This window comes from Polyodon spathula, chromosome 11 (genome assembly GCF_017654505.1).
Source record: "Polyodon spathula isolate WHYD16114869_AA chromosome 11, ASM1765450v1, whole genome shotgun sequence".
Lineage (NCBI taxonomy): Eukaryota > Metazoa > Chordata > Actinopteri > Acipenseriformes > Polyodontidae > Polyodon > Polyodon spathula.
In genome coordinates, this window is record NC_054544.1 from 28,865,856 (window position 1) to 28,892,667 (window position 26,812).

A 26,812-nucleotide genomic window follows, 5' to 3' on the forward strand; every position below is an offset into this window, starting at 1 on the left:
TTGATTTAAATTTCATTTGAGGTTTAGATACGAGAGAAATAAATTAATAAATTAATAAACCCTAACCTATCTTTTAGTGTCCAGGAATTAAGACTTCACAGACTTCCTCCAAATATACATCCACATTCTCAACACTTACTGGCGCACATCGTTTTGTCAGTTGGTTTACCTGAAACAAGTTTAACAAGTTTCGTATCTTCAACATAGAAAGTTACAAAAAAAAGCAACACAAAGTTTGAACTATAATATATGATATACAGCGGTGAAAAGAGCTCCCATGCATAAGCTCGGCTTGGTTACGCGACTTTTACTTCCAAATGCTCCAGTCATGTTTCTTATTTATAGCACCACAGTCTTAACTGCGTTCGTTCTTAGCATCACGTGAGGGGTGCGATCAGAATCGGTTTCTTTGCACCAAAACAGAACAAGCCAGGAAGTCGCGTCACGTGACGGAGACCGCACCTGCAAGTCTATGTAGATTCTCTGACACGCTGCCGGACTGGTACGTAGTTATTTATTACATATTACCGTCTCTTAATAAGCTCGCAAATTCATATCGTGATTTCTTAATATACAGTAATACATGGCTTGTGAGAAATGTATGTTGAGTAAAAATCTTTAAAATTGTTTACAGTTACACAGTACAGATTAAACGAGTATGTATGCTTTTAAGCCACATCCTGGTTCATATAAACGTATTTGTATTTCATAATAATAATAATAATAATAAAACAACCTATATTATGTTATTGATGATTCGGAAAACGGAGGTTCGATCATATATAAAGAAATAACAACACGTCATAAACGTTCGGTTTCGTACGTTGAGTTTTATCTTTACATCTCTAATTTTATATAATTCAACATGTTAAGAGCAATCTTCCTTCAGACACCAGACTAACGTCTAACACATTGTAAATTGTGTAACATTATATATATATATATATATATATATATATATATATATATATAGAGAGAGAGAGAGAGAGAGAGAGAGAGAGAGAGAGAGAGAGAGAGAGAGAGAGAGACATTGGCAAAATAGGGGTTTCGCGTTAACTGTGACTAATGTATGCTCTTTGACACACTTGCCTTTTTTTCACATTTTAAATGTTTCTAACCCATTCCCAGATAGTTTTACACTTAATAATATAGCTGACACTCATATTTTGTCATGTTAGGCACGGTACACACAAATAACAGCCAGCGCCCTCATCTATCACAGCAGTTCGTGTTAGCACCCTGTGTATTTTTTCTTGCAACTGGGAAGGGCACACCACTGAACTTCTGAAACGTCACCTACCAATCTGCCCTTGTTTATTAGCCTTTAACTTCCACAGTCTACACTCGCATTGAGTTCTTACAGTATACAGTACATGCAGTCAGGTAGTGCAGATGGCTTGGTTCTGCTGTGGAGAATAAAGGTGCTGCAAAGGTACAACCACTGTGGATGAGCATGCAACAGGTTATGATGAGTGATATAATGACAAATACTGCTGATTGATGTTAACAAGAGGTGTTGTGAAATGCATGCTATTAAAGTAATTGTATCTAAAAAAAAAAAAAAAAAAAAAAAAAAAAAAACTTCATAAATCTTATCCATTTTGCAGTTCTGTTACCATTCAGAGGGTCTTAAATGCACATTTGAACAGGCAAACAAGTGTTATAGCTATAGGCATAATTTACACTGGGGACATGGCTGGCTAACTTTTTCATTATTTCAGATAGAATAATCTTTATGCATGCACCAGCTACAGAAACTGCCACCCCCCGCACTTTTGAAACCAAAGTTATGCCACTGTTTATAGCACAAAAGAGGTTCTCAAATCGCTTGCCCTGCCTTCTAGTACTGCTTTATTTTAGTCATTTCACCCCATCGTTGTCTTCTGGGTCACAGCAAGTTACTGGCAGTCTGAAAGCATGTTGGACAATATGGCAAGCAGCTGCAATTCATGTGCTCATTTGAACTTCGTTCCTGTTTTATTTTATTACTATTTTTAAGCTTGGATCAAGATGTCTGTCGGGGAGCAGAGTGATTTCAGGTGTGTAGAGCTGGGAGAGGAGGCCATGGAGCAGCAGCCCACTAAATATGGAGAACCAGCCGGGCCAGCGGAGAGGGGTTCTGACACCCAGCCAGGGAAGCCCACTGACAGGATCCCCCTTACAAACCCTGACACCGCGCATCAGGAGGGAGCCCGTTGAGATTCTTTGTCCTGAGGGTAATGCAATAACGTATTATTATTATTATTATTATTATTATTATTATTATTATTATTATTATTATTAGTAGTAGTAGTAGTAGTAGTAGTAATTTGTTTTCAGCAGTCTTTTTTTAAACAGGTAGCAAAGACGGGACAACAAATATAAATACAGCAGTGGAAATTCAATGCATAAAGCATATCAGTATAAGTACACTTGCCTTAAAATGCACAATAGTTCAGTGATTGCAGATGAGAGCAGTGAAATGTCAATGTAGCGTTGCAGGTCTTTACAATTCACTGCCAGCCAAGTGCTTTGGACTGTAGATTGCTTCAGAGGCCCTTTTAGAAGTGAAAACTGCAGGCGGATTGATAGGTTTACAGAACGCTTTGTTAGGATTTGATTCTCGGCTGAGTCATGAAGTATGATCAACAGGGAAAATGGAATCAAATCAGTCAAGTGCTCTGCTTGATAGACAGACTGTTGTGAGTTCCAGTTAGACTTATAAGGAATCCAGGGAAGACTGTACTCTACAGCTTCAGTGTGAAGCATTTCTTAGGTTTGATTCACTTTAAAAATGAAATATAAAATGATGGATCTCTCACACGCTCACATTCAACCACAATACAGAACAGTTTGATCTGAAATGCCCACCAAAAACAAGAACACATTTCTGGGAGACTGCCATAATCTCCTGTTTCTGTATCTGCTTCAAATACATACATTGGTATTATAAAACGCGCTGGCAAACTATTTTGCCACAGTGGTTTGATCCCTTATACAGTACTTTGTTTTACAGCTAAACTCTATTTACATCTTTGTGCAAGTCCTATCCAGTATTCTGACTGAGTGCAATAACATATTTGGGGGTTCCTCGTTGAAAGGTATTCAGTGATTAGTATTTAGCAGGTGCAGTCGCTATTGTTTCACTGTATCATTCCACTGCCCCTGTCTTTGTGTCTCTCCCTAGCCTGGTGCTATTGAACAAGCAGTTCAAGACATACAGCCCATGATGGATGAAAAGGAAGATGGCAATGTCCAAAGTGCCTGGGTATTTGGTTGAGTGAGTCTAATAATGGATTGCCTGTAACAAAAGGCAACAGTGTAACAGGTTCTATATAGTATTAATAATAATCATACTCCTCATAATCATAACAATGCAGCATAGATAGACACATGTTAAGAAATAAAACACATGCACAACAGTGTTTAAATATGCACTCAGTGCAAGACCATTGAAATGAGTCGATACTATTTGACACATTATCCCTCTGTTGTTAGTAGTAGTCTGTACTTTTAATGGGTATTGTTTTATATATTCCTGACTAGAATGTACTTTGGGGTTTGCAGTGAATCCTGATTTCTTTAGTGAAGGTGTTAATAGCTTGAGGCTGTACAGGCTTGGTGTTGTAGCAGAGAGGGGTTACAGATAGAGTTGTCTTCTACATACAGTGAAAAACTAAACAGACTCCTGCTAAATAAAATTAACTAAATTCTACTTGGAGGAAGTACTGTAGACAAAATTCTAGCATCAGTAAGACACCCCTAACTCCATACTGCAGGTAGACCATACACACTGTGTATTGCTGCTGAGTTCCTGCAGGTAGACCGTACACACTGTGTGTTGCTGCTGAGTTTCTGCAGGTAGACCATACACACTGTGTATTGCTGCTGAGTTTCTGCAGGTAGACCGTACACACTGTGTGTTGCTGCTGAGTTTCTGCAGGTAGACCGTACACACTGTGTATTGCTGCTGATTTTCTGCAGGTAGACCGTACACACTGTGTGTTGCTGCTGAGTTTCTGCAGGTAGACCGTACACACTGTGTGTTGCTGCTTCAACAAACAATGTCATTAATGGATCACCACGGATAATCTGTTTGCATTAATACAGTACCATGAAGATGCACTTATAGTAGCTTTTCTTCAAGTCCAAATACCACCCATTCCTAAAAGGGTTATCTTTCAAATCCAGATAAACTTCATCCAATTAGTCTTTCAGACATTCTGATGAGAAAACAGCTTCTTGCAAGGTACTTGCCAGCATCATTTCCTTTTCAAGTGTCACTTGAAAGGTTCTTTGGGAAAGGCTAGGCTTAATGCATTCTAAACAGCACTGGAGTTGAGTAATTAAAGGCAGCTGTTTGAGAATTATGAACGCGCATAACTATAAAGGTCTTGGCTTAATGTCAAAATAATGAAGCCATAGTGCCTTGTTATCGAATGTACCTTGCTTCAACTCTACTGATAGTCTTCAACTGAATTCTACCAATTATTATAACAAGAACTGATTGCAGAATAGGAGTGACTCATTCACACACTTATCATTTAATTGTGCTATTAATTATAACAGGAAGCTGTTGGTCGCTCGCCATTAGATAACCACACCCCTGTGGATATAAGCAGCATATTTAAAATACCTCCAAGCCTGGATACAAATCTCACAGTCACTAACCTTCATTGCTTGGCTGTGTAAGAAAGGAATCACATGTTCGGTGTGTTACTAAGGCAAGGCATGGGTAGCTCACAATCACTGAGGTGGGGAAGGATATGAGTGTTACTCAGGATTCAGTCCAGCGCACACCACAACACTGATACTACCAACTCTGTATATTCCTACTTGTTCTTGAGATCATAAAATGAAGAACTTTTACTTGTTCCAAAAATCATCTGCTTTGAGCTTTGTGCTGTTGTGCTTCTTGTTGTGGAACTCTATTCCGGTTGACATTAGGCAGATTGAAACATTCAATTTTTTTAAGTCTAAATTGAAAAAATACTTTTTTGAACATGCTTTTATATAGTTGGCTGCAGCTGGAGTGTATTGTACACGTGAGCTCTCTTGTTTTGTTGTACAAATCAGTTTGCATTGCATTTTATTGCTAATAAAAATAATCCTTGTTGTTTGTTTCTTGTGCAGGGTGGATCACTGGAACAATGAGAAGGAGCACACTGTGCTGCTTGCAGAGAACTCCCTCCTGATCTGCAAGTATGACTTCGTCATGCTCAGATGTGAGCGCATTCAGAGAATCCCACTGAACTGCATCGACCGCATCTGTCACGGGGAGTTCACCTTCCCCCAAAAGTCTCTCAACAAGTGAGTACCCCTTGATAAAGAAGCACGAAGTTTCCCTTTGAATACACTGTTAATATCCAGTGTGTCTGTCCGAAAGAACCACACTTGATAAAAAGCTAAAGGATTTGTAATTAAACTGACTAAGCAGGCATGAATCATTACATGTTGTGTTTCACTTCTGAAAACATGGAATTGCACATTGCCTACATGGAGGAGCATAACCCATTCTGAAACTGTAAAATAACCCTTACGCTTCTGTGCTGTAAGACTTTCATACTTTCATACCTCATCTTTTATTAGGAACCAATTTTTGCTCAGTCTGTCTTTAAGACAAAATCACATTGCAACAAATTTGGTAACATTACCAGTTTAATGTTTAGCATATTGGTGTCAAGAGCTTCATAAATTGGGCTTTCGGACCCAACTTATGTCTGTTTTAATAATTTTTTGTATTCTGTTTGCACATCAGTATTTGCTTTTAACCTCCTGTCCAGACATTGTGACTGGGAGGTCACTAACACTGCAGGAAGTGTACAGGAAATAAAAGTCCCAACAAGACCCCACATGCTCGTCACAGACACTGGGGCTACAGAGAGGTAATAAACACATGGAAATGAGCAGGGGGGTGGCTTTTGGGGGCTGTTGTCCCTGCATGCAGCAGTCAACTCAATTATAATAACAAGGGCCCTGCTTGACCTCAGAGGACTTGAAAGCAACTTTAGGAACTGTACTGTAGTTTTCAAAGTGTAACGCACACCCATTCATATATTTGTGAGGGTGATGAGGAGAGGTGCACGGAATGCATCGGAGTGCCTCTTGCACCAGTGCACAGCTATATCAGAAAATAACAGCAGTACTGCAGATACTGGAGTGGAGGTATATAAGTAATCCTGCTTGCATTTCTTTTTTAATGTGTGTAATAGTCCAGTATGTGTCTATTTTTGGTGGGATGATGAGGTTGTGGTAATGGTATCATGAAGATCCAGGATAACATACGCATGGTACTGAGACCTTGCTGGAGTTCTTGGCTACCCACATTGCATTCAGTTATAAATAATATGTCATGTAAAAGTGTATATGACTTGCAAATAGAAACAAGGTCAAAGGAGGTTCTTCAGGTTTTACTGTGGATGTGTTTTTGATCTGAAAGATTGACATTATTTTAAAGGGTTTGTAACTGCCACTCAAGCCAAAAAGTGTCCTTGTAGAGCTCTGTGCAGTGACCAGTATGTCCACCAGGTGTCACTATGACTTCATGTGCATGTTAGCTGAGTAAAGGAAGGTATTATTAGGTATTAAGCTACCCTAGGTAGATTAGTAAGGGAGCGTGCCTGGTCAGCTTACAAAGCAGGTTTTTTATTTTTTTGAGTCTGTGCTTTAGTTCGTTGGCGTGGTTGCTGACAGCTGTTTTGACTCAGTCCTTGGCAGGGCTGAGTTGTACCTCAGGGTTCCCAGGTGAAAAGATTTCTCACATTAATCCGCAGCTCCACCCTGCTGCCCCGCCCTGCATTCCTCATTTGATTGTCTCACTGTTGGGTTTAGAGGGCTTCCCAGCCATAACACTCCGTCATTAATATCTAATGATCAGTCACGTAGACTGGTTCACACTTCACTCCCTATCAGGTGACAGATTACTGCTCACACAAGTTGCAAAGTAGGCTAAATACATGGATTGCCTCTACATTTCCATTTGTGTCCTCTAAATACATGAACTTTTTAAATGTACATGTACAGATGTGTGTACAGTAAGTATGGCTCGATATGTGATCATATTTATCCCACCAGATATCTAATATTTCCATGTCATGTTGTGTCCTCACTTTTGAATGGGCCACCCTTACAGTGAAATAAACACAATACACTGTGGTTCACAACAGAGGTAGACACACAACTCCCACACACACTCTTGTATAGCAGGTTTTCAGTAGTTCTTGAATCATCTCAGTGAATTTCTTGAAAACAACAAATCTAAAGAATAGGGAGGGAAATAAGACTCTCCTTGCATAGCAGTTTCACCCATTCCAGGTTTTACTATGAGCTTGATTAGCCAGTGTATAGGTAACAAGCTCAGGTGTGTCTTATTAATTTCATATTAAAACCAGGAATGGATCAAACTGCTATGCAATGAGAGTTTTTTCCATCCCTATTTCGGGGTGGTGGGGGGGGGGGGGGGGGTGGGGGGGGGGGGGGGGGGGGGTGTGGGGGGGGGGGGGGGGGGGGGGGGGGGGCGGGGGGGGGGGGGGGGGGGATGGGGGGGGGGGGGGGGGGGGGGGGGGGGGGGGGGGGGGGGGGGGGGGGGGGGGGGGTGGGGGGGGGGGGGGGGGGGGGGGGGGGGGGGGGGGGGGGGAGGGGGGGGTGTTGGGGGGGGGGGGGTGGGGGGGGGGGGGGGGGGGGGGGGGGGGGGGGTGGGGGGGGGGGGGGGGGGGGGGGGGGTGGGGGGGGGGGGGGGGGGGGGGGGGGGGGGGGGGGGGGGGGGGGGGGTGGGGTGGTGGGGGGGGGGGGGGGGGGGGGGGGGGGGGGGGGGGGGGGGGGGGGGGGGGTGGGGGGGGGGGGGGGGGGGGGGTGGGGGGGGGGGGGGGGGGGGGGGGGGGGGGGGGGGGGGGGGGGTTGTTTTTTTTACTGTTCTTTTGTTATTAAACATTATTGCTGACATTTTTTTACACAGCATTAAATGCATTGGCATCCTTTTTAACCTTTTAAATTCATAAAGTTATATATATGTGTGTGTGTGTGTGTGTGTGTGTGTGTGTGTGTGTGTGTGTGTGTCCAACCTGGCACTATATTTAGATATAGATAAAGATATAGAGATTCACCCCCCTTGAACTTTTTCACATTTTATTGTGTTACAACATGGAATCACAATGGATTTAATTAGGAGTTTTTGCCACTGATCAACACAAAAAAGTCCATAATGTCAAAGTGAAAAATAAAATCTACAAATTGTTCAAAATGAATTACAAATATAAAACAGAAAATAATTGATGGCATAAGTATTCATCCCCTTTGCTATGACACACCTAAATAAGCTCTGGTGCAACCAATTGTCTTTAGAAGTCATATAATTAGTTGAATGGGGTCCATCTTTGGGCAATTAAGGTGTTTCACATGATTTCAGGTTAAATACACCCGTCTCTGGGAGGTCCCACAGTTGGTTAGTACATTTCCTAACAAAAACTACATCATCAAGACAAAGGAACATTCAAAGCAAATCCGGAATAAGGTTCTTCAAAAGCACCAATCGGGGGTAGGATATAAGAACATTTCCAAGGCATTGAATATCCCCTGGAGTACAGTAAAGTCCATCATTAAGAAATGGAGAGAATATGGCACAACTATGAATCTGTCTAGAACAGGCCGTCCTCAAAACTGAGTAACCGGGCGAGAAGGGCATTAGTCAGGGAGGCCACCAAGAGGCCTATGTCAACTCTAAAGGAGTAACAGTCTTTCACGACTGAGCAGAGAGACACTGCATACGGCAACAATAGCCCGGGTGCTTCAAAGCTGGTCTTTATGGGAAAGTGGAAAAACTCACATCAAATCTCAGCTAGTTTGCCAGAAGGCATGTGGGAGACTCCGAGACCAAGTGGAAGAAGATTCTATGGTCTGATGAGACCAAAATAGAGCTTTTTGGCCTTAACGCTAGGCTCTATGTTTGGTGCAAGTCTAACACCACCAAGTCAACACAGCATGGTGGTGGCAGCATCATGCTATGGGGATGCTTCTCTACGTCAGGGGCTGGAAAGCTCGTGAAGATAGAGAGCAAAATGGATGCAGCAAAGTACAGAGAAATCCTGGAGGAAAACCTGCTGGTCTGCAGGAGACCTGGGACTTGGGAGAAGATTCATCTTCCAGCAGGACAATGACCCCAAACATAACAGCCAAAGCCACACTGGAGTGGCTTAAAAACAAAAAGGTCGATGTCCTGGAGTGGTCAAGTCAAAGCCTGGACCTCAGTCCAATTGATGTATGTGGAAAGAGTTGAAAATTGCTGTTCACCAAAGGTCCCCATCCAACTTGACGGAGCTTGAGCAATTTTGCAAAGAAGAATGGGCAAAAATTGCAGTGTCCAGATGTGCAAAGCTGGTAGACTTATTCAGATAGACTCATGGCTGTAAATGCTGCCAAAGGTGCCTCTACCAAATATTGACTAAAGGGGGTGAATACTTGTGCAATCAATTATTTTCTGTTTTGTATTTGTAATTAATTTAGAACAATTTGTGGATTTTTCACTTTGACATTATGGACTTTTTTGTGTTGATCAGTGACAAAAACTCCTAATTAAATCCATTTTGATTCCATGTTGTAACACAATAAAATGTGGAAAAGTCCAAGGGGGGTGAATACTTTTGAGAGCCACTGTAGATAGATAGATATTTATAATTCACCACACATGACAAGAGAGATTATCTTCTTCAGTCAGGTGTTTTTTTGTGTATCTTCCCGACGAGATTTCCTAATTGAAAACCCATTCATGTTGTTTTGCACTTTTGCTACAGAAAACCATTAGTAATCTCTGTGCGTTTCTCTTGGCTCGTGTCTGTCTGTGAGGTATAACAAAACAGCATCCCTGTGGTTTGGTAGAAGGGAGAGTAAAACATTCTCTAAGCTGCTTTTTTTTTTTTTTTTTGTCTAGACAATGTAATTACTTCGCACTACCTATAAAAGTATTTGAAATGTTTGTTTCACCCAAAGGTGATTGCAGCGCAGTTTTAAGACTCACAGTTATTTCCCCTTAGACCCTTAGAAGTTATTGTTTTTTATCTGTCTGCAGAATAGTTTTCATTGTGGACAGACAGAACTCTGTAGATGCCCTGTCCCATGTTCAAGTAAAGTTTTCTCTGTTGTAGGTATAAAATGAGCTACTGCAGTCTGGCTGAGACTCTCTGTTCCGGAAAACAAAGTTTGAAAGCAAACTCCTTTAAAATGCAGCTCTGGCCAAAAGTGTTGTATCTCCCTATAGAATGAACAAATTTCATAAAGTCAAGTGAAATAAGCTCAATAATGTTACATTAACCTCTTGAGTTACATACCACCGCTTTGTAGTTTTCCAGTAGATTTTTGTGATATCATTTTGTAGTTTCTTTGATTTACATGGTCTAAATTTTGTTCATGTAGGTTTTTTGTTTGTTTTAAATTGTCTCATCCTACGATTCTAGGTGATGCAAAGCCTTTGGCCAGAGCTGTAGAGCTCAATTTGCAATACCATGTTTAAGGCTTTCAAATCTTTTGAAAGCCTTGAATAGGACACTTCACTCCTATATCAAAGCAGCCATGTTGTGGATGCTCCATGAGAGCCAAATACTGTAAGACTTAAGATACGTCCTCTGGACTGCACAAGGATCCTCAGTCGTGTTACATTGCAACAAAACAAGTGACTGCAAGGGCTGCCACAGGCCAGCTTGAGTGCCACACCAGGTTACCTGCTGATGCAAAGCAGGCATGCCCAAGGGCAATTTGAAAAGCTGTGGGGACGAGCACCATACTGAGCTTCTGACTTGGTGTTTCCTCATTCTTCTTTTCAGGATTTAACTTGCTGTTCTTTGGAAGCCGAACAAAGGAGTTCAGCTTCATCCCCCGTTGTAAATAGCAGCTCACTTTGTCACATACACGTGTATCGATGACAGCCTGCATTCACGTTCAAGTACAACACACACAAGAAAAGACATGCCATTGTGTTGCTAGTGATGGTTTGCATGCATGCTGCTGCAATTCCAAGTAGATGGCTCATCCTGTGCTGTGTTAACACTTGCTGCAATTACACTGGGTGAACAGCAGGAGGTGCTAGTGCCCAGTTTTAAAATAATGGTTCTGCCCATCCTGTTGAAATGTAGCAGTTCTTTTTTGTTCTCTTTTTTCTCTACTGCATGTATAGTCCATGTCATACTCTGTATTATATAGTCCCATGTTAAAGAAACCCCATCTGACAGATGTTGTTGAAGTGTATTTTCGACTTTTAACTTGAAAATATATACAGAGTTAATCCAAGCGGTAAACGTTTCATGTTACCACAAGTAAAATGTACTTAGTTTTACAACACTTTGCTTTACCCTTCTAGAAGTGTAGTATACCATGAAAAAAGCAGAGCAATCAAAGTCTCTCTTATAACAAGGAAGAAAAAACTCTGAAAGCCCCTCAATGAGATGTCGGAGTTGTATATTTCTGGTTTGGTAACTTTCCTTTCCTGGGTGTGTTTTTCCTTTGTCAAAAAATCACACCAATGATAATTTAGGGAAGATAATTACCAGCGGTGGGAAATGAAGCTGGACCACCGAAATTAACATACTGTTGTGTGTTTCCTTGCACAAAGAAAACCATGAGTGAACTTAGCTGCTGCTGCTGCTGTTGCTACCGCCCTAAACAATCTTGACACACATCAGAAAAATAATAATGTGGATTTGTTTTTTAATTTTGCAGTTTTAATAAAGGATCGTTCATGCCCCGAGGTGTGGGAGCTGGTGTTCTTAAGATGAGAACAAATGTTGGACACACCTGCCAGCTGTCTATTTTTTTAATGGAGATTATTACTCCATAGCCAGCAAGGCCATTACCTCCAGGGGTACGTGTTGGGTAGAGCAGGGAGGGGGTGTTATAGAATAGTATTGAGCAATCAGGAGATTTGTTTATTGGCTTGAAGACAATGCGGGCCGTAAGCCAGAGTCCACGACAGCTGAGGCCAAGCCTGGTGTTTATCCACAGCGTTGACTTACCCAGAACACAGCCTTGTTGCAAGAGAAGGTATTGGAATTTCTATTCATGCCCTAGAGGCTTAACCAAAAGAAAAGTGTGTGTGTGTGAGAGAGTGGTTGTGAGAATGCGTGCGTGTGTGTGTGTGTGTGAGAGAGAGAGGGTGAGAGAATGCTTGTGTCTGTTTGTGTAGGTGAAAGTGAGTTTGAGAGTGTGTGAGAGTCTGTGTTAGAGTGAGTGGGTGGGTGTGAGAATACATGTGTGTCTGTTTGTGTGTGTGTGAGAGAGTGAATGTGAGTGCGTGTGAGAGCGATTGCGTTTGTGTGTTTTTGTGTGCACACACTTAGGGGTGCGGGTGTGCGTTTATGAAGTAACTTGTCTGTTGTGTTTGCTTTAGAGTCTTGCAGCTGGTTTACTTTTTGTTTGCTTTTCTTTTTTAAGGACTGTCTGAATGGTGGGGAAATTATTATTTTCTTCAAACTGACAAGGAATAGTGACAGATTTGATTGAATAATATTTTACCTTTTGCTCTCTCTCTCTCTCTCTCTCTCTCTCCCCCTCCCTCCCTCCCTCTCTCTGTGAGTAGTGAAAGTCTGAACACTCGATGCATGAATAAGATTAAGCGTGAAGTTATAACGAGGTGCTTTATTAATGAAGCCAGCCTGTCTGGGCTGGTCCACGCGCAGTGATAGCTTTTGGAATTCTGTGGTTTTCGATACAAAGAAAACCGCTCAGTGTTTAAAAAGGAAGTATATGCAACAACACCTCCCCCCTCCCCCCCAGAAACTGAATATATTCAAACACTCCGCTGGCTGTAGCGTCTCTTTTGTGTCTCTCAACAAAGTCCCTGTTTTGCTTTACTTGGAAGGCGGGGGGGATTTTAGAAAAGATTTTAGAAAAGTTGGGCAACTACTTTGTAAATGACTGGTATGCTAACCTCCACCATTCCCTGGTAAATGATAGATTACTAGACACTATTTTCTTTCCCAAGGCTCTGTGTTTTGTTTGCCAGGTGGTTGTCTGTCTTGCTTGTGCCTCGTTTCATAGCTGCTGGGACAGTCTTGAGGTGGTTCGTTAACCCGAGCCAGGGGTCACACTGTGAGGCTGGAGCTGAGCTGGGACTGGAAACACTATTCCTCCACAGCCTTCCTGGTCTTTGTACCATGACTTAAGTTACTTCATGAAATTTTGCCTGCAGCTGTAGACCATTGTTTGCCCTAATGTTTATTTAACAAGTTACTACATTTAAAGTTTTCAGATGTCTATTAAGTAAGCAGATATAACCAAGCCCGAATGCATTTTAATTCCAAGTTAAATTACCCCGAATGAAAATAATATTTTGCAACTAATTTAAAAAACAAAAATACATATCATATACATTCTTCACTCATCATCAGGAATGACCTCACCACACAAACACATACAGATGCTTTGAACATTTTTTTTTTTAATAAACCCTTTTCAGTTTTCAAGTGTAGGGCGTGCCAGTGCTGAAGAATGCCTCTTCGATCAAGGGTTTGCACGCGTTATCTGCCTGATTTTAATCCCACTAACCATTGTACAGATAAGAGAAGTTTAGGGGTCTCAGAGTGGTTCATGACGTGCGCATGGTGAGTCATTCAGCCAGGGGAGCGCAGAGGGGAGTGTCACGTTGGCCTTGGCGCTCCCTCAGGTTAGGGACCCTTCCGGTTAGGTGCCTGGTGAGCTTGGGTGGACACCTGCAGGGCTGTCCTTTGTCCTCCAGAGGCCGGTAGCTTGCTGATATCCTCTCTCGAGTTCCTAACTTGGTTGTGGATCGGAGGATCTTTCAGTGAACATTCAGTTCCTCTGAGCTGTGTGGGGAATTGCTACAGTGATGGAGGGAAAAAATAATTGGACATTGTAATTTTGGAAACAGTCGGGGGGTAACATAATTGGGCATACTAAATTATTTTTAAAAAGTGTACCTCACTAGAAATGCAGAAATTCTAGTGGTTAGAGTGCAAATCTGCAATGAAGACTGTTCCCCAAACACCCCAAAACAACCGTAGGTTTGGATTCAGAAGCACCTGCCAAGTGAGCACCTACTTCCTTCCCTCAATTACAGGCCTGTCTGGTCTGATGTGGTGCCCAAGGAGACTGAAATGGACTTGCACTGGATTCTAATTCTTTGTCCCCCTCCTTTTCCCCCCGGTCCTAAATGTATTTCTGTATCTTCATTCATTACTTGGTCTGTTTCTTTTTATTTAGCACAGTGTGATTATAATTTGCATTCAGGTTTTTTTAAATTTTTTTATTTAAGATAAAACTAGCACTTTGAAATCAAGCCACAGCTTGAATGTGATCTATGCAAATTGTCAGGCAAGAAAGGTAATTGTTGTCACGAGAAACAAAACCCAAACAGCAACCTGGAGGTCGGAACTTGCGTTTACTGGAGCATAAATAAATCATTGCACAGACTTCTCTAATTTGAGATCTTTGGCATTTTTGTAGACGGTGAATAAATCCTGCACCCTTTATACTGTCAGCCAGCATGATGATAAACCGTGTCTCGTTACATTGCCTCCTTACACCCTTTGATGCTTACATGGCGAATGAGCATGCTTTAATTGAGAAAGCGTTTGTGTTTGGAGATATGAAAAAACAAAACACCTTAAGAGGTATTTAGCTTTTAAAGATCAGCTGCATGCAGCGAAAATATTTTGTTGTGATAGCTTAGATACTAACCTCAGCTGTTTCAAAGTTTGTAAAATAATTACACTCACACTAGTCACAGGTTGCAGAAAAGAGAGAAGTTGGTGAATCCTGCACCCTTTATACTGTCAGCCAGCATGATGATAAACCGTGTCTCGTTACATTGCCTCCTTACACCCTTTGATGCTTACATGGCGAATGAGCATGCTTTAATTGAGAAAGCGTTTGTGTTTGGAGATATGAAAAAACAAAACACTTTAAGAGGTATTTAGCTTTTAAAGATCAGCTGCATGCAGCGAAAATATTTTGTTGTGATAACTTAGATACTAACCTCAGCTGTTTCAAAGTTTGTAAAATAATTACACTCACACTAGTCACAGGTTGCAGAAAAGAGAGAAGTTGGTGACTGAATGTGTTAGATTCTCGTCCCTCACTCTTAAGTTTACCACTGTATTTTTGCATGTTATTTTGCCACTTTTTTTTTTTTTTTTTAACCATTCTTTTCCCATGGTTATACTAATGCATTTCCCATAGTTTACTCTGGTTTGCCATGCCTCCCTATTCTTTACAATGCTTGCCTAGGTTTTATTGGATTTTGCTATGCTTTTACTGTGATAAACCTTTATTAGGACACTGGTAGGGTGTAGGACAGGATTTGGACACCTATTCATGTTAATTGCACCCTGTTGAAACACAATATGGATAGGATATAAAAACCATGGAATGATATTTCATTTTTTTTAGGTTTTAAAAGAGATGCTACATATTTTAGATCTTATAAACTTTTAACGTTTCTATTTTGTCAAGATGAGAGGAAGTAAGCCTGTTTTAACCAATGAAATGAACCTTTATTTGGGATTTTAAAAATAAACAAATTTTATGAAAACAATTAAGGAATGCAGTTTGATTGCTGGGATTTTTCAGGAGGGAAACCTGATTGGTGTCCAGATTTTCTACAATAATAATAATAATAATAATAATAATAATAATAATAATAATAACTTTAATTCAAATATAGCGCCATTTACACTGAAGTGTCCCAAGTTGCTGCACAATCAAAATGTCCAGGATACAAATTCACTGATAAACATTGTAAACTTAAATACAAACTAAATAAAAGCAGACTTTCCCAAATACATTGGTAAGCAGTGCAAGCATAAAAAGAAGATACAGAATCTCAGTTCATACTTAAAAACCTAGGAAGCCTAAAAAGAGAAGACAGCCATAAAGGTGCGTTTCAAGAGAAGTTTTAAACCGAGCAACTGAAGTAGAATTTGGAATGCAACTGGACAGAGAGTTCCATAAGAAAGGGGGGATGCAACTAAAGCTGCGCCCACCAAGAGGAATATGCTTAGATGAAATGCATTGAAGAAGTCGTGAATTGGAAGACCTAAGCTGTCTCCCAGGGATGTATGGACTAAGAAGGTCAGTGATGCAAGAAGGACCCTGATCATGAAGGGCCTTATATGTCAGCAGCAGAATCATAAAAGTGACACAGGAACAGACAGGTAGTCCATGTCCATTGCCAGTCAAGATTATGGCTGCTGCATTTTGTATTAACTGTAAACGATTGATAAAGCTGCCAATGATGTTTTTTTTTTTGTTGGCTAGCTGGTGCACTGCAAGGGTTAAACCACATTAGAAGCTGAGCCAAATGACACCAAACTGGATTGCAGATAAAGCAACACCTGCCTGTGTCCTGAGGGCATGACAGGATGGTAGACCCAAAACCTAGGCGAGCTACTGACACTGTGCCAGCATCGCTCCAACGAAAACAACTCACTTGAGGTCATTCAGTCAGCAAAGCAACATTTTTTTCTCCCTTTCTCATCTATTTCCTCTAGCACTCTCCAATGCAAATTTACTTTTCTTAATGTCAGCAAACAGTCTGGGTGGCGACTGACTGCAGGGTAAGAAACAGACCGAAGGCCTTTGAGTTTGAGGGCTGTTATTATTGGGTGTATAGAAGGGGATATGTTTCATCTTTTGTTCTGCTGTTAGGAAAATACTGCCAAAACTGCTTCTAATGACCACCGCAAGCTCTTTAGAAACATTGTGGACTTTATGTACAGGTGATTAAACACAGAAAACACTTTATAAAGGCTGACCTGAGTTGGAGTTTGTGGTGGTGAAGTTTGAAAGGGCACGTGTGATCTATGGTGCTCAGCTGCAAGCGATCTCCTGACTACTGCATTATGTCCTGTTGTTTTTTCTAGTGATTGCTTGTAGCATTATTCCTATTTTCAACATCTTTAAATCAGGGTTTTCCCAATAGAGGGTTTATGGTTTTCGAAGGCCCGGGATGAGTTTGTTAATGAGAAGTCTCTTCTCCACAGTTGTAATGTAAAAGAAACTATGACAACATCGAAGACATTGAAAAAGACAGCTAGGTGAAATGTTTGTCATATAATTTTATAAGGTTCTTTTAGTATAATGACCATGTTTCTATGTTTTTACAGCTATGGGTTCACCTGCACAGCACTATCTAAAAATAAAAAAGCAGTAAAATGGCAAGTGACTTCAAAAAAAGTGATTTTTATTGCACAGTAGGTGGCAACAACACCAAGCTATTGAGATAGAAAATTGTTTGAAGGCTCCAAGCCTTTTTTTTTTTTTTCTTTCTTCCCATTTATACTTTTTAGTGCACAGGATCTCCCGTTTTAGTTTTTTTTCTTACTTGAGACTGAGGTGAGGTTAGCTGACAAGAGACTTCCAAAGGCTAATATGGTATGAATTTTAATCAAAACAACCAGAAAGCTATTGTACAAAAAAAACTTTTTAAATGAACTCCTGACATGCAACTATATGCCTATTCAAGACCATAGGCGGAGTTTGACTTTGCAGTTTTTCGTTCGCTGGTCTTTGTCATGTTGAGCAGTTAACGCTAACAAGAATCAATAAGCAGACCAGTTGCATTTAACTGTCCATTTTATCCTCAATCAGAATTTGGCTAGTAATATAGCATAGTAATTTTCTTAACCGAGTCAGAGCTTGAAATAGGTTGAAGTTCACTGATTGAAATTAGCAGAAGCTCCCTGTCTCACAAAATGGTTGTGTATTGATGCACTAGCTTGCGTAGGTACCACCAGAAGCTTACCCCACCAGTCACGAGTCTCGCGATGCCTGGTGTGAGGGGCGGTACCAAAAGCAGAGCAGGTGGGTCGTGACAGCTGTAGCCATCAGGTGAGTATAAAGTGTTTATGAAAGAGATGGAGAATTTTTTATGTGTTAAATTACTGAAAAAGTCAATTGGTGATATAATGCCCCCCCCAACCCCAATCTCCGCCCATGTGTGGTCCTTAGTGAAAGTGAGTGTGCTTGCATTGAGTGTTCACTTGGTGAAAGTGAGTGTGCTTGCATTGAGTATTCAGGAAAGAGGAGTCGGTGGCAAACACAGATGTTTTACACAAATAAGTCTTGAGTCCATGCTCAGAACAAACCAGTCATGCAGGATTGGGACCTTGCGATCCTGCAGCCCAGGGGCGAGTGTGCTACCATCATACAGAGCTGTCTACTGTTGCAAGGTCACACACCCTGTCAGTTGCAAGGTCTTTATAGGGTAGGGTGGACTGGGTAAGTAATAAGAAAATATACCCAGAATATTCTGGTGCTACCCCTCAAAAGAATGTTTTTGGGGATTTTTTGCACACGGTTAAAAAACTCTGACTGCAGAGCTGTCTTCTGGGGAAAAGCTAGTTATTTTTTTAAGATAAGACTGGCAGATATTCATGCCTTCTGGGTATAAACTGATTTGCACAGTGAGCACTGATTGATACACAAAGCACAAAATATGTCATTGTGCAAGAGCAGTACATGCTGGAGGGCTGCCAAGGTAATCTCAGCCCCAAGTATACCAGTGTATTTCACAGTGCTGGATGTTGTTACCAGGCATGCAAGCCTCTTAGGGGGTTTAATTCATTTTTAAAATGTGCCTCAGGTTTGTTTTTGGTTTTTTTAGCCTTATTAAAAAGAGTTTTAGGTGCTTTTATGGTGAACAAACAAGAAATGACCTTCCAGGACTACAAGCAAACAGTACGTGGAGCGATCTTTAAGTATTGCAGTGACTCTGAAGGGAAGATGGTTGACATAGTATAACTTTTAATCAGCTCCTTCTATCTGTGTCTTAATTCAGATGTGGCCCCTGATACCGTAATCGCTACACTCTTCTTCCCGTCTCTAAATTGTGTTCATGTTTGAATTGTGTTTTTCTTCCCAGTCAACACAGTACCTTCTGATCAGCTGTCTCGTCTTCTCTCAGCTTTTCCGTAGCTTTGCCATCTTAACTGTTATGCTACAGTGGGCTTATTAGAACTGAGTGATTAGGTAACTTTCACCCAGTGGCTAAAATCAAAACAACATTTCACCCGCAAGCTGAAAGTTTATTTTGGAAGCAGTTTGTCCTGCCAGTCTGTCGAGATGTTGATCAGCACTTGATGCTTTGTTGAGTTTCACTGTGTGACTTCACTCGGGCAGGGTTCCTCTGAACTTATTCTTGAGTGTTTCCAGTAAGCCATGTTGAGGACATTTTAAAACAGGCTTAAAAACACACTGTATTGAACTTATTTTGGAATGGTTGATCCTATAAAACCATTAGTAACGTACTGTCTGTGATGGGGTGCTGTAATAGGAGGAGGGACAACTGGACTAGTAATATGGAATTATTGCCAGCTTAGCCAAAAGAGCTGCACATTTGGCTGATCTACCCCTATACAAGTTTAGCATGGTAAAAGCATAGCAGAGTGTAATAAAGTATAGTGTAAGCATGGTATAACAATGGAAAAGGCATGGAGAAACTGCAAAAATACAGTGCAAATTTCCAGTGGTAAACTTTTATAAGGGTAGTAGCGTTTAGACTAGTTTTTAAAATATTACCAGCCATTCTCCTTATATAAATGAATAGTGCACTATAGGGTTTTATGTTCGAAAGCCAAGTGCAGTATGTGTGCTCTTAGTCATTGCTACATGTCGCTGTGCTGGCTCAGTATGTATGCTCTTAGTCATTGCTACATGTCGCTGTGCTGGCGCAGTATGTGTGCTCTTAGTCATTGCTACATGTCGCTGTGCTGGCACAGTATGTGTGCTCTTAGTCATTGCTACATGTCGCTGTGCTGGCGCAGTATGTGTTCTCTTAGTCATTGCTACATGTCGCTGTGCTGGCTCAGTGTGTGTGCTCTTAGTCATTGCTATATGTCGCTGTGCTGGCACAGTATGTGTGCTCTTAGTCATTGCTACATGTCGCTGTGCTGGCGCAGTATGTGTTCTCTTAGTCATTGCTACATGTCGCTGTGCTGGCTCAGTGTGTGTGCTCTTAGTCATTGCTATATGTCGCTGTGCTGGCACAGTATGTGTGCTCTTAGTCATTGCTACATGTCGCTGTGCTGGCTCAGTATGTGTGCTCTTAGTCATTGCTACATGTCGTTGTGCTGGCGCAGTATGTGTGCTCTTAGTCATTGCTACACGTCGCTGTGCTGGTGCAGTATGTGTGCTCTTAGTCATTGCTACATGTCGCTGTGCTGGTGCAGTATGTGTGCTCTTAGTCATTGCTACATGTCGCTGTGCTGGCACAGTATGTGTGCTCTTAGTCATTGCTACATGTCGCTGTGCTGGCTCAGTATGTGTGCTCTTAGTCATTGCTACATGTCGCTGTGCTGGCACAGTATGTGTGCTCTTAGTCATTGCTACACGTTGCTGTGCTGGTTCAGTGTGTGTGCTCTTAGTCATTGCTACATGTCGCTGTGCTGGCGCAGTATGTGTGCTCTTAGTCATTGCTACATGTCGCTGTGCTGGCACAGTATGTGTGCTCTTAGTCATTGCTACATGTCGCTGTGCTGGCACAGTATGTGTTCTCTTAGTCATTGCTACACGTTGCTGTGCTGGTTCAGTGTGTGTGCTCTTAGTCATTGCTACATGTCGCTGTGCTGGCGCAGTATGTGTGCTCTTAGTCATTGCTACATGTCGCTGTGCTGGTTCAGTATGTGTGCTCTTAGTCATTGCTACATGTCGCTGTGCTGGCGCAGTATGTGTGCTCTTAGTCATTGCTACATGTCGTCGCTGTGCTGGCGCAGTATGTGTGCTCTTAGTCATTGCTACACGTCGCTGTGCTGGCGCAGTATGTGTGCTCTTAGTCATTGCTACATGTCGCTGTGCTGGTGCAGTATGTGTGCTCTTAGTCATTGCTACACGTTGCTGTGCTGGTGCAGTATGTGTGCTCTTAGTCATTGCTACATGTATGTATATATATATATATATATATATATATATTTTTTTTTTTTTATTTTTTTTTTTTTTTTAAATGTGCATTGTAATGTGCATTGTAATGATGCACAAGCTGCCACCAGGTGTTGCAATTGCAGGAGGGGTCTTAAAAGACAAGTCCAGTTCACATCACCTAATCCTATACGTGTTTGTTTTGTTGTCTGGTGAAGGAGAGAAGGGGAAGGACTGCGCATTATCTGGGACAGACTGCGTGAGCCAACCTTCTTGTCTCGCTGGAACCCCTTCTCGGGGGACTTTCCATTCTGCACCTTCACCAAGCACCCAGTTCTGGAGGCCAATGACAAGTTCACTAAGATGTGTGCGGTAGGTACTTTATTCAGCTGTCCTGCGTATTTATTTATTTAGTCAGTTATTTTATTTATTCATGGTTTAAAATATTTAATCTGGTGAAAAACCATGAAGACAGATCATCTCATTTACAAGGAGTGGAGATCACAAAGAGGTAGCAGAGTTCAGACGTTTCATTTCATTACAGTACATAATACTGGAAATAAGACTCCCATTGCATAGCGGTTTGATCTATTTTTTATTTTACTAGTAGTTTAATAAGACACACCTCAGCTTGTTATCTGTACACACTGTGGTTAATCAAGCTCATAGTTAAACCTGGAATAGGTGAAACTGCTGTGTAATAGGAGTCTTATTTCCATCCCATCTACATTTGCTACAATATTATCCAGCTGAAACAATTTCACATGGTGTTTTAATGTGTTTTGATCAAAGATTTTAACAGATTCGGGTACTGTAGGTGTGCATGTGGAACCAAACCAGTGTTCACTTTGTAGGGGTTTAGAGGAGTCACTTTGTAAGGGGTTTAGAGCAGTTACTTTGCATGGGTTTAGAGCAGTCACTTTGCAGGGGTTTAGAGGAGTCACTTTGCAGGGGTTTAGAGGAGTCACTTTGCATGGGTTTAGAGGAGTCACTTTGCAGGGGTTTAGAGCAGTCACTTTGCAGGGGTTTAGAGCAGTCACATTGCAGGGGTTTAGAGGAGCCACTTTGCAGGGGTTTAGAGCAGTCACTTTGTAGGGGTTTAGAGCAGTCACTTTGCAGGGGTTTAGAGCAGTCACTTTGCAGGGGTTTAGAGGAGTCACTTTGCAGGGGTTTAGAGCAGTCACTTTGCAGGGGTTTAGAGCAGTCACTTTGCAGGGGTTTAGAGCAGTCACTTTGTAAGGGTTTAGAGCAGTCACTTGATTGCCTACTTTCCCTGCCTAAATTTTACATAAACAGTAAAAGGAAAAAAAAAATGCTTTGTGTTAGCGGAAGAATTATAAACTAGAATAATTATTTTTGGAGCACAAGTTTGCAGCAGTTTGTGGGTTAATGTCTGACAAATGTGCAACAGTGATAAAATGTGTGCTTGGTCAGACAGGTAGCCTCAGGGCGTCATGACTGATATTCATAGGAATTGTAACTGTGGGCTGAAATAGTCCATGAAGGAACATGCTGTGTAAACAGGAAGTGACTTACAGAGCCACACCTCGGAAGTGAAGCAAAAAGCACAATGGACTGAAGAAACACTCAGCCCACTTTCCTGTTCCTTGCTAACTTTCAGCGAAGTTACATGGTTTCACTGCACCTCCACTGAGCGATTTGTAATGCTTTATTTTTTTATTTATTTATTTTTTGGAATGAAGTATTGTCACTTTCCACACCTAATATCTCAGAATCCATTTCAGATCGAGACTTCATAATTGCTAAGTTATTGTTGTCGTTCCCCCCTCCCCCCCACCCCCCCAAGCTGGACCAGTTCATGGATCAGCTGACACAGGCAGTTCAGAGAGCTCATGAGAAGAAGCCGATCCCCGGCAACGCCAACAGAGTCCCGGTGCTGAAGCACCCCATCCTCATAGAGACCTACGTGGGACTCATGTCCTTCATTGGAAACCAGAACAAGCTGGGGTTCTGCCTGGCACGAGGGAACATGGGATTCTAAATGCAGTTCCACCACGCCTTGGCATCTTCTGTACCAATCATATATGCAGCAGAACCTCAGAGTTACGAACCCCATGGGAATGGAGGTTGTTCGTAAGTCTGAAATGTGTGTAACTCTTTGGTTTATTAAATGTGGACACCTGCTACCTACACCCTCAATCTGAAGAATAATAAAATGATACAGTACAGTAAAATACTTGTTGTTTTGGTTCTAAAGTCTTTAAAACCTATTATAAATGGAAAAAAGGCTACCATTGAAATCATAACTGTAGCAAAAACACAGATTAAAACGTCCATGTAAACTTGGGTTAATACAGTGCTTGTTTTAAACAAAATGCATTCATGCAGCTTGGCTTGTTTGGCTTGGGGAAAAAAAAATGTTTAAAACTAAAATGTTCCAGTAAAAGTGCCTGTACTTGCTTTGAAATCTGCCTCACCTTTCTGGATACATTTGTTGGTTCAGTAATTCTGCATTCTCTGTGACCAGCATGCCGCTTACAGGAGCGTCTATCTGGTTGCATTGCACGCATGGTTGAGTGATTGCATATTTCCTGTTGAAAGTGGGGGTTCAGTAGACCAGTCAGTTCGTAAGTTTTGCTGTTTGTAACTCTGGGGTTCTACTGTAGGTAAATACGTTAAACCTTTTTTTTTTTTTCATTTTTAAATGTTTTTCATCTAATTTTTATTATACAGTGGGTTTTTTTGTATTTGATTTTTAATTTAAAAATATAACAAAGATTACCATAATTCTTCAGCATATACAGTTTTGTGTACTGTGCAGTGTTCATGACTGAGCAGTTGCATTCCTTGTGCACCTGTTGCATACTAACCTAGAAATAAAAACACAGTATACTATAGAATACTACACAAGTATACTGAGCACCTAGTGTACAAGTTACCTGTACATTGCATGTACTTATGTACTTTCCACTGTATATCATGTATTATGCATTTCTCTGTTTGAGGTATTATGCATTTTCTTGTATTTATTGCATCTTGTAAAGTGCTTTGTGATGGTGTTCCATTGTGAAAGGCACTATATAAAATAGATTGATTGATTGATTGATTGATGACACACACACACTGGTGCAGGTTATAGTGTGAAGATTACGGTGTACTTTATTAGTCCCAGTTGCAATTTAGGTCAACTAATGTGTTTCTGTTAACACTGTCCACTTATTCAATTTATGTTTGTTGCTATAAATGCTGTTGGTGTTTCATGTTTTCTTTCTTTGGATTGTTGCAAGGTGATGGGAAAACATTGTATCAGTGCTATTGACCAGCACTTATGAACTGTTACCGTTGCAGAGAGCAGGTATCTATCTGTTTACAGTGAATGCTACTGAATGTTACTTCAGGAGTTACTGTACGTTACCAAATTTGTTTCCCCATTTCAGCCAATCCAATCCCTTTCATTAGAATCAGAAACCTAAAAAAAATCTTTCTTGAGATCAAGGGTAAAACTACAAAGCAAAAAGGTTTTTGTTACTGTTTCTGATTGAGTGTTGATTTTTTGTTTTTTTTACATCACGTGGCCTAACCAGTTTATGTCAGACCTTTACAATAGCGTAATGTTATATATGTGCCGTAAAAGGCACCTTGAAGTATAATGTCTTCATTCTTTAGTTTAAGACAGTGGCATGATGATGGTTTGGCAGTAATCTGCAATATGGGAAATTCCCAACAACCTTCAATTGCCCCTTTACTGGAAAACAGCCAATGCTACATCAAAGCACGGGGACACTTTACATTGTTTGAAATAGCTTTTAAATCTAAATAATGTGCAAAACGAAGTAAGAATCATTATATTTGGGCTTGTTTATTTGATAATAATAATAAATAGATATTTCCTGTTTGTGCTGACATTAATACAGTATATACTGTTAACTGTGTTAACTGGAATCACCCCTGTGCCCTATGTAGAACTTTCAAAGTACAGCTGATACACCAATGTGTAACCAATAATCTGCCCCCCTTGCAACACATGTGTTCCATGTACAGGTATTATTGAAAACAATTTCCACATCGATGTCTTTAGCTTGGAAAGTGCTGTCTTCCAGTGTGGAAGTATAAAAGGCATCCACAAGTGAAGGGAATTTGAGGTATTTGGTTTTGGTAAAACTAGCACTCAAGTTGATGTAAAAAAGAAAGTGGCATTACCAAGTCATATAAGCAGCTGACAGGTGTTAACACCCCTTCAGTGTTTTCTAAACGATGGAATTGAATTGATAATCAGGACTTTATTGTTCTGTTTTAACATTGTTGTGAGCTGTATACCTGCAAGCATTTACTTGCACTGTACTGTTTAAATAGTGAAAGTGCATATAAGCTCCGAAAAGATTTTTGTCTATCCAGGATCATGTTGAGGCTCCCTATAGTGTAAACTGGAAGGTTATTTGCCTAGCTCAGCAAATCACACAAAGGTGTGTTCGAAACGACTATGCTCATAGATCTAGGAATAACCAGCCTACCTGAATATCAAGCCTCATCTGGGAGACAGTGTTAAATATAGGGGCAAAACACAAGCAAAATTTCCCAAAAGATGATCGCCGTTACTATCTGTGTCGCTTTTCGGTTGGTGACAAAGCTGCTTGGATTGATAGCAGGCTGTGGAGGTACTCCGTTTCCAGTCTATCCAATAGGGATTAGGTGGAGTGGTGCTTTGCAGCCTCGCCCTGCCTGCCCTGAATGCTTCAGTGGTTGTACGGTGACGTCTGACTGATTGGTTGCTAAAATGCTGGGTGTGATACATATTTTCTACCTGAAATCTATATGTGAAAATAAAACTCCTGAATTTAGGGTTACTGGTTAACAGGACACCGATAAAAGAGTTCAACAGCAGTGGGCCTGTATTGCATGAAACACTTGTGTCATCCACAAAGCAGGGAAATAACCTGGCCCCTTTTAAAGTATATGCAGATAGCACATTTTTTTTTTGGAGGATTGCGCTAAATCGCTCCAACTGTCACTTTGTAGTAGTAATGAGGAGCGACTGTCTATTTTTCCCATGGATTTGCTAATTATATGTTTTTGATAATTACTGGAATATGTTTCTGTTGATACCTTGGCAAGTTCCCGTGCTGTAGAGCGATTTACCAGGTTGAAGATACCTTGGGAAAGTCTTCCGTGATGAAGCCCCAGTGAAGAAAGGCTTGGGTTAAGCCATGAGAAACTCACTTGATCTGCAGCTAGATAAGAATGAAGGACCAGAAATTACTTCTCTTGTATGTGCCTACAGTAGTACTAAACTGTGAGCCAGTGACTTTGTTTACATAAACCAATGATGTGTGATGAGAAAATGTACCTCAGACATGAAGACATGAAGCCTGGCTTTCTCCTTGTTCTACACGCAGATACAAATCTAAACATAAGTAGAAAACTAAAGAAAAAGGGAATGTCGCCCCTTGCTGGCTATGTGTACTACTGGATAATGTAATAGAGGCGTGATAGATTTCGATTTTTTTTTATTTTTTTTTTAAAACCATTTGATAAACCACAGTATGGACCCAATGGAACCCTGATAGTGATACACAAAGTGCTTTCACAATGACAGTGCCAACTCTTAAAAGAAAAAAAAAACACACACAAGCTGTAAAAACAGGCTGAAGACGCAATGCTAAAGTTATTCAGAGAGTGGAGTAAGTGCGTATTAGTAATATGATTTATAGTTTTGGGCTGTAATCCTTTATTACCTTTTCCCATTTTCCTACGCAATCTCACACATTTAATTGCATGGTAGATTTGCAGTGCAACGTTTTTAAAGTATAATTATCTCCATTATTGAAAACAAAGCAGGCGTGTGCCAGTCTGGAGAAATAGAACAGAGCCCTGGGATACAGAATACAGAACATCTATATCACTGTCGTGTGTGTGTGTGTGTGTGTGTGAGTCTCTCTCTCTCTCTCTCTCTCTCTCTCTCTCTCTCTCTCTCTCTCTCTCTCTCTCTCTCTCTATATGAGAATTACCCAGTGAATTATTT

At 41.0% G+C, this 26,812-nt stretch overlaps 1 protein-coding gene across 4 annotated transcripts; it reads left to right on the forward strand.

Annotated features, from left to right (window-relative positions):
- The first annotated feature begins 19 nt into the window (after positions 1 to 19).
- Positions 20 to 23,221, forward strand: LOC121322923 (tumor protein p63-regulated gene 1-like protein). 4 transcript variants are annotated; one of them, XM_041263539.1, is made up of 7 exons: positions 20 to 502; positions 2,000 to 2,216; positions 3,167 to 3,259; positions 5,113 to 5,289; positions 5,763 to 5,864; positions 21,051 to 21,204; positions 22,640 to 23,221. In XM_041263539.1, the coding sequence occupies exons 3-7, from the start codon at positions 3,213 to 3,215 to the stop codon at positions 22,832 to 22,834; spliced, it is 675 nt and encodes a 224-aa protein (XP_041119473.1). In that variant the 5' UTR covers positions 20 to 502; positions 2,000 to 2,216; positions 3,167 to 3,212; the 3' UTR covers positions 22,835 to 23,221. The 4 variants fall into 4 exon arrangements, with proteins under 4 accessions (XP_041119473.1, XP_041119474.1, XP_041119477.1 ...); XM_041263540.1 differs by having other exon boundaries at positions 3,167 to 3,247; XM_041263543.1 differs by lacking the exon at positions 3,167 to 3,259 and having other exon boundaries at positions 29 to 502.
- The last annotated feature ends 3,591 nt before the right edge of the window (positions 23,222 to 26,812 follow it).